Source organism: Sinocyclocheilus anshuiensis, unplaced genomic scaffold, assembly GCF_001515605.1.
Source record: "Sinocyclocheilus anshuiensis isolate Anshui unplaced genomic scaffold, SAMN03320099.WGS_v1.1 scaffold665, whole genome shotgun sequence".
Classification (NCBI taxonomy): domain Eukaryota; kingdom Metazoa; phylum Chordata; class Actinopteri; order Cypriniformes; family Cyprinidae; genus Sinocyclocheilus; species Sinocyclocheilus anshuiensis.
In genome coordinates, this window is record NW_015537961.1 from 123,109 (window position 1) to 131,216 (window position 8,108).

Consider the following 8,108-nt stretch of genomic DNA (forward strand, 5'->3'; position numbering starts at 1 on the left):
TCCATGCAATAAATGCGCAGCCTTCGACTGCTCGGGTAATGTCGTTGGTATGACCGAGAGCCATTGAAAAACTACAGAAAAGCAAAACTACTTCACTTTAGCATTACTGGTCACGAGTACTAAGGAGAGATCACACATCAGCTGCTCAAAACATGTGTGAATGAGACGAACGGAGCGGCGCGAGTGCAATCCTGTGACAGTCACAGGCGGGAAATAGTGAAGCGTTTGAAGGAGAGATGCGAGGCACGAACACTGTTCAAGGTCTCCATTAATTCCTGCTTGTAGTAATTTAATGTGTATATATTTTGAAAGCATTGAATCGCTATAGAAATCGCGATTCATTAAATTCTTAGCATTTTAAATCGATTACTGTCCGAAATCAACGATTCACGATTCAAAAATCATGTTTCAAGATCGATGCATTGCATCGTCAGGCTTTGTCATCGATGCATAGAGAAAACGAGTGAATCGTTACACCCCTATTAATATACTATTATATTTATATATCAAATATGTGTATATTTATATAATAATATTTTTTTAATTGTCAAATGAAAACGTTTTATAATTAGGATTATATATACAGTGTGTGTATGTATATATATATATAAATTAAAATAAATTATGAATGTAAATATGATAGTGTATATGCATGTGTATATTATTATTATTATTATTATTATTTTTTTTTTTTTACCACACTGACCAGTGGTGGTGAAGAAAATTTAAATATTAGTAAATATTCATAAATATTGATGATCATATATTTAGCATTTGTGTTAACTATTAGTAATATTTTTGTGCCTATGACAGTTGAATTCTCTGTTTTGTTTTATTATGCATGTTAGCGAGCAGCATCACAGGTTCTCACTGCACAACATAACAGGTTGTTTGTGTCACTCGCAGCATATGAGATGCGTCAGTCTCTCACAAAAACATAAAACACTGATTTCATTCCTCATATTTTTCATATTTGATGTGTTAATGTGAATTATAGTCTGCATATGTGTCGGCACATGGAGAGAAAATGCACTTGATGACCTGTGAGTCACAGCAGATGTTTCTCTAGCAGATGGTTCGCATGTCTTGCATTTGACGCTGCTGTTCTTTCAGTTCAGTTATATTGTATGTCGCGGCTCCTAATGCAGCTACAAGCCAACTGGTGATTTACTCAAGCTTTTAGTGTTCATAAACGCGTGATAGGGACTCTCTTCAGCCGTTTATACAAAGAAACTGTGCATGAAGGACCAGAGTACTGATTAAATCAATTAATAATTTTGTTTAGTTTCCAAGCTCACTGTGAGTTTCTCATTAAAGCTGAAGAGCAGTGGGCGGCCTCTTTTAAAGCACTGATCCTATGTAACTCTGTCCTGATGCGTCTGATAACTCGTCTCTCTTTCTCTCTCCTGGGCTCAGTGTTTGATGACGGCGATGAGAAGACCCTCAGGCGCTCGTCTCTCTGCCTGAAAGGAGCGCGACACTTCGCCGAGAGTGAGGCAAGTCCGCTTTCTGATTTCTCATTGGTTTAGATCGCTAGCAAACTCCTTCACATCATGACACTTTCACATCATATCCTGAAGTGAATTTGCTTGTGTCATAATTTAGGATGATTTAGAAACAGACTTTCAGACATGCGCTCAGGTGATCTTGAGAACATAAGGATGACTTTACTGTTAATTAAAACAATATTTCAAAGAAAACATGTTTTGTTTGAAACATTCTGAACTTGAAAAAGAAAGAAATAAGTTTCTTCATAAAGTGCCAGATTTTCATGGCAAACATCAGCTCAAACCGAAACAATAACAATTCATCAACTGTTGTGCTTACATGATTTTTATATGAGTTTAGCAATTAATCCAGTATATTAAGACATATAATGAGTTCATTTTTCTGCATAGTAGGAATGACCCAAAATCGGAGGTGTTTCATTCCCAGATGATTATTAGAAACTGTGTCACATCTCTGTTTGCTAAACAGTGCGCTAGGAAATGATTTCAAGCAGATTGTCAGTAGTTTAAGGCCTGAAACTCTACGCAAGTATGTATTTTATTATCATTGATATACTCTTATAGTTTTTGTTAATATTTTGATTTTATTTTTATATTTTCTGTTTTCACTTAAATTTTAGTGGAGGTTTTAACGTTTTAATTTAATCAATGTTTAATTAATTAAGTTTTAATTTTTTAATTTAATTTTAATCTAGTTTTTAAAATTGTATTTTCATGTATTTTTATTTGTTTTACTTTATTTAGTTTTAGTTATTTTAGTACTGAAAGTTAAACCAAACTAAAATGAGAAATATTGCCTTGGCAAATATCTGATAATAAAAAAAGTAAAAATTGGAGGGAAAACATGCAGTAAAAATAAAGTAATGATTTCTTCTTTTTTTTTTTTGTTAAAGTTTTAATTAGCCTATAAACACTTCTTGGTGCACAAGTGTGATTTTATTTGTCATAAAAATTTGACAAAATAAGAAATATTAATATTGTAATAATGCTTGGTGCACATTCTTAGCAGTGTTATTTTCGTATCATTGAGATGGTATTATCATTTTATTAATATTTTGAAATAATTTTTATATTTTCAGTTTTAATTTCAATTTTAGTTAAAGTTTTAGTAATTTTGTTGATGTTGTTTTTTGTCAATTTTGATCATTTTATTTCAGTTTAACTTATTTTACTACATCAAGTTAAAGTAAATGAAATTGAAGAATGTTGCATTTTTTTTTTTTTTCAGCTGGTGTTTATTTTATTTCAAGTAATGACACTGTATTATGGTTTTATTTTTATTGTAGCGCTGTCTGGTGAATCTGGTGTGTTTCTCTTCCAGACGCTCGACAGGCTTCCTCTGACAAACCCCGAACACTTCGGCACTCCTGTCATCGGCAGAAAGGGAAACCGTGGAGGCCGACGCTCCAACCCCATGTGAGCGTCTTTACATGGAACATGCTTTTACCAATGTTTCCTGCCAAACCCAATGCAAATCAACAAAATGTCTTTTTTGCGGTCGTGCATATTTCGCCATTGAATCACAAAAAGCACAGTACTGCTTAAAGTTATTGACACGTTAGTCTGATAAAGAAACATGCATGAGTAAGTAAATGAAGCGTGGGTCTTGTTTGATGTTATAATCGCCATGACAAAGTATGATTAGTATGAAGTATCGTGTGTAATACATATGGTAAATGTGGTACCCTAATTATGAAAATAACAGCAAATTGTCTACAAAACTCTGGAAATTAGTACTTCAACTTAAACCTGTTTATTTCAAATGTTCGTTTGAGTTTTTCATGCAGTACTTATTTTATTTCAACTTTAAGTAAATCATTACAGTCATTTTGAAAGCAAAAATAAATAAATAAAAAACAAAAACAAATTGATCAATCCTGGTGGGACTGATTTACAGTGAAAGAAATTGGTGTGACATTTACTTTGAAACAGTTTTTACTCAGAAATTGCCTTTAAATGTCACAAATAATTACAAGTAACACACTGAATTTAAACTAAATTAAAAAAAATTTTTTTTTTTAAAGATTTGTAATATAAAATGTACTCCAGTAATGTGTTTTGTGTTCATTTTTTTTTCTATTTTCAGTGTACAAGCGTTTACTGCATTTTAGTTCATATGAAATCAAAATCAACTCTATTTACTGTATTAAAACATGTTTTCTGCTCTTATTGTTCATCAGTGCATCAGGGTTTCTTACAAATGAAGGTTTTAAAAAGGTCCTAAACCAGAGCAGAAAGCCTTAATTTCATAAAGTCGTGGCATTAAATGTTGCATGTGCTGCAAAAAAAATAAAATAAATATCTTCCTCAGTATTTTAGTCTTGATTTCCAAAACAAATATCTAAACATCCTTAAATCAAGGTACATTTACTTGAGATGCAGAATGAACATATTAAGTCCTGTTTTGTGAGAAATGAAACAAAATGAAGTGAGTTTAAGCTTAAAACAAGAACAAATAATAAAATGTACTCCAGTAATGTGTTTTGTGTACATCTTCATTTTTTTTTCTATTTTCAACGTACAAGCGTTTACTGCATTTTAGTTCATATGAAATCAAAATCAACTCTATTTACTGTACTAAAACATGTTTTCGTTGTTCATCAGTGCATCAGGGTTTCTGATGGTCTTAAAAACTCTTAATTCGGCCTTCCACAAATGAAGGTTTTAAAAAGGTCCTAAACCAGAGCAGAAAGCCTTAATTTCATAAAGTCGTGGCATTAAATGTTGCATGTGCTGCAAAAAAAATAAAATAAATATCTTCCTCAGTATTTTAGTCTTGATTTCCAAAACAAATATCTAAACATCCTTAAATCAAGGTACATTTACTTGAGATGCAGAATGAACATATTAAGTCCTGTTTTGTGAGAAATGAAACAAAATGAAGTGAGTTTAAGCTTAAAACAAGAACAAATATCTGCCAGTAAAGTCAGAAAAAATTATCTTTTTTCCATTTGTTGATTTTTCTGATCCCATTAGCAGATTTTTGTTCTTGTATTTTGAATTCCTTTGTGCCCCCTTCTATTTATTCCTTAAATTTTCTTTACTTGGTTTAAAAAAGTTCTTAAATCTTAAATTCATAGAACCTGCAGAAACCCTGGTGCATGCAGATCCACCTCCTTTATTTCCCTCTTTAAATTAGACGTTGAATCAGTGTTGATTCTCAGTGTCAGACTTGTGGATCCTCCATTTCAGAGGTCAAATGGATGGTGCTTAAAGAGCTTTTTTCAATGGTCAGTTGCGTGTCTTTGTAGCTTTATCCCAGTCTGTAGTCCCATAATCCAGTGTTTTGGAATTCCTGCCCTGTTACTCTTCAATAAGGCCATTCAGGACTGATTGTGTTACACTCCTCACCTGAAGGATGAAGCGTTTGTGTGTTTTAGTCCTGATGCTCCGGGGACGCCTGGGAACACCGATTACATTTGCTTGCTGTTGTAAATTATACCTCTTCTTTTAGGAGTGGCACAAATAGGACAGACGCTGCCCTGGAATCCTCAATCCCCAAACACAAATCAGAGAAAAGCCCGTGCTTGGTCTTGAGCGGGACGCGTCCTTAGTACCTCATTGTTAACTCCGTCAGTCACTTGTGAACTTTAACAAGCCTCGGCCATTTTGAGGGAGCAGATCTGATCGTAATATTTGGGGTTGCATTGATTAGTCAAAACTAGCTCAGGTTTGAATTAGTTCTGCAAATCAAATGTGACCCTGGAGCACCAAACCAGTCTTAAGTCGCTGGGGAATATTTGTAGCAATAGCCAACAATACATTGTATGGCTCAAAATTATTGATTTTTCTTTTATGCCAAAAATCATTAGGATATTAAGTAGAGATCATGTTCAATGAAGATATTTTGTACATTTCCTACTGTAATTATATCAAAACTACATTTTTTATAAGTAATATCCTTTAAAGGCGATTTTCTCAATATTTAGATTTTTCTGCACCCTCAGATTCCAGATTTTCAAATAGTTGGTATAAATCTCAATTTCAAAAAATTGACCCTTATTACTGGTTTTGGACCTTTAATAAGCATTTTTGCCTATTTTGCATTAAAAATATAAAAATAAATTTACTTGAAGCCAGATTTATCTTTAGCATTGTTTATATACTATTTTATTAATTGTCTGTATTAGTTTATTTTTGTTTTCATTTCAATTTTAGTTTACGTTTTAGTAATTTTGTTATATGCTTTTGTCATTTGTATTATTTTTTTCATATTTCCATTTTAGTAATTTTAGTATTTATTTAAGATTATAGTATTTATTAATATTTTAAATGGGCATTTATTTGTATATTTTAATTTTAATTTTAGTAATTTTGTTATGTGGTTTTGTCATTTTTATAAAATGTCCATATAGCTTTCATTTATTTTTTTTAGGTTTAGTGATTTTATTACTTCAACTTAAATTTATTTCAAATGTGTAAGCTTTTCATGAAGCATTTATATTTTTTTCAACTTTATTTCAGTTATCATAAATTATTTGTAATAGTTTTAATTTGAATAATAGTTTTATAATCTAATAATAGTTTTAATATTTTATTTTAATTTAATGACAATGCTTGAAGCAACATGTACAGTATAAATTGCATAGTTTATTTTTCCTGCTTAATTAGCAAGTTTTTATCAGTATTTTAATATTTCCATATAGCTTTAATTTTAGTACTTCAACCTATACTTATTTATTTCAGATCTTCAGGTTTTTCATGCAATATTTATACATTTTGCAAAATTGCATAAAGTTTATTTTTCCTACTTAATTAGCAAATATTTTGTCATTTTTAGCAGTTTTTTAATACTTCCATATAGCTTTCATTTTTTTCAGTTTTAGTAATTTTAGTATTTATATACTAATATAGTATTTATTAATGTTTTGAATTATCCTTTATTTTTATATTTTAATTTTAGTTTAAGCTTTAGTAATTTTAATATTTGCTTTTGCCAATTTTATTTTTTTTTTAAATTTTCAAATAGCTTTAATTTTAGTACTTTAACCTATACCTTTTCAGGTTTTTCATGCAATATTTATATTTTTATTGTATTGCATCTTCTTTAAATAACTGTAAATGATTTTAGTCATTTTAATTTTAATAATAGTTTAAAGGTTTTTATATTTTCATTATAGTTTTATAATATAATAATCATTTAAATTTTTGCTTGAAACAAAACTGTAAAAACGTGTTAGTTGCATAAAGTTCCCGGCTCGTGTTTGGAGTCCCTGTGGTTTATCAGGTCATGTTTATTCGTGATGCGGGCTGCTGATTGGCTCATTTAACGCTAACGAGATTGTCTCTCCTTGGCGGTGAGCTGGAGTGTGGCTTCTTAATTGAGAGCGGCCGTTGAGTCACGCTCCATATCGAGAAGCTCGTCAGCTCACAGAGCCTAATTACTTATTATCTTCATCAGAACACACGGGAAAAAGAAAAGCAGCGTCTTCTATTGTGCTCGTTAGCCGCTGGGCGACAGGTCATGCTTATCTTTTTGTGAGTGGATCGGTTGAATCATGTTTGGCTTTATCTGACTCTTCGTTAGAGTCTAGAACTAAACGATTAGCATGTTCTCTTCCGTTAGCAGTTCTTCAGTCGAAAAGTAGAATCTGAACCAGAATCGTTGATTGGTTAGAATAATTCCTTTTTAAAAAATGCTTAGAACTTTTAATTACTTTTTAACTTTTAAATTGCATTCTAAATTGCCTTAACATTAATGATATGCTGAGTCAAAGTTAGTTCATACATTTTTAAAATGTATTGTGCTATTGAAAGCAAAAATACAAAAATGTATATATATATAGTGTTTAATTGTCATGCAAATAATGTCATAATACAATCATTCTTAATTTACCTAAACATACATGTAATTTTCTGTATGTAATATATAATGTTTGGTTTTGGTCAAATGTGATCTGAATATGATTTCATGAAATTCATATATAAATGTAAAATGAGCCACGTTTTTGAAGTTTTACACCTTTCAGTCTGTTGTTTATTTCACATTAACATGTGATCTGGTTCCACAGTCAAGAAGAGGAGTCATCTTCATCGTCTAGTGAGGAAGAGGAGGGCGATCAGCAGCAAAACGAAGAGCTTTACGGCAAAGTGGTGTGTGTGGGTGGAGTCGTCACTAGCGACAAGAAGAAAACCACATGGTATCCTGCGATGGTGAGTCACAAAAATCAAGCCTTTAGGTGAAGCTAAATTCTATATTGTGTTAAAAAAGTATATTTACATAAATTTGAATTATAAAAATTAATTACTAAAATGACTAAAACTGAAATAAAAGTAAAAAAGCTAATTAAAGCTTTTTAATAATTAAAGCTATATTAAAAAATAATAATAATTACTCAAATTAAAAATAAAAATGGAAATGTTTATGTAGTATAAATATATATATAGTATTTAACCTCTTCAGGCTTATTTTTGTGCATTAATATATAATTCATATAAATTTATTTTAGTATACATTTTTACTATACATATAGTATAGAAGTTACTAAAATTAAAAATTATATTAAATTATATAATTATAATATTTATAAATTGTAATAATTATGTAAAATTATATTAAAACAATAAATAAATTATATGTGTATTACAAAGTATATTTCA

At 30.5% G+C, this 8,108-nt stretch overlaps 1 protein-coding gene across 1 annotated transcript in view; it reads left to right on the forward strand.

The window, feature by feature from the left end:
- The window catches only part of LOC107667027 (AT-rich interactive domain-containing protein 4B-like), a 97,706-nt gene that overhangs the window by 49,455 nt on the left and 40,143 nt on the right, over positions 1-8,108 (forward strand). The window contains exons 5-7 of the mRNA XM_016458609.1: positions 1,329-1,496; positions 2,830-2,924; positions 7,520-7,661. Of these exons, the coding sequence (XP_016314095.1) occupies positions 1,329-1,496; positions 2,830-2,924; positions 7,520-7,661 (405 nt within the window). The remainder of the gene's footprint in view (positions 1-1,328; positions 1,497-2,829; positions 2,925-7,519; positions 7,662-8,108) is intronic.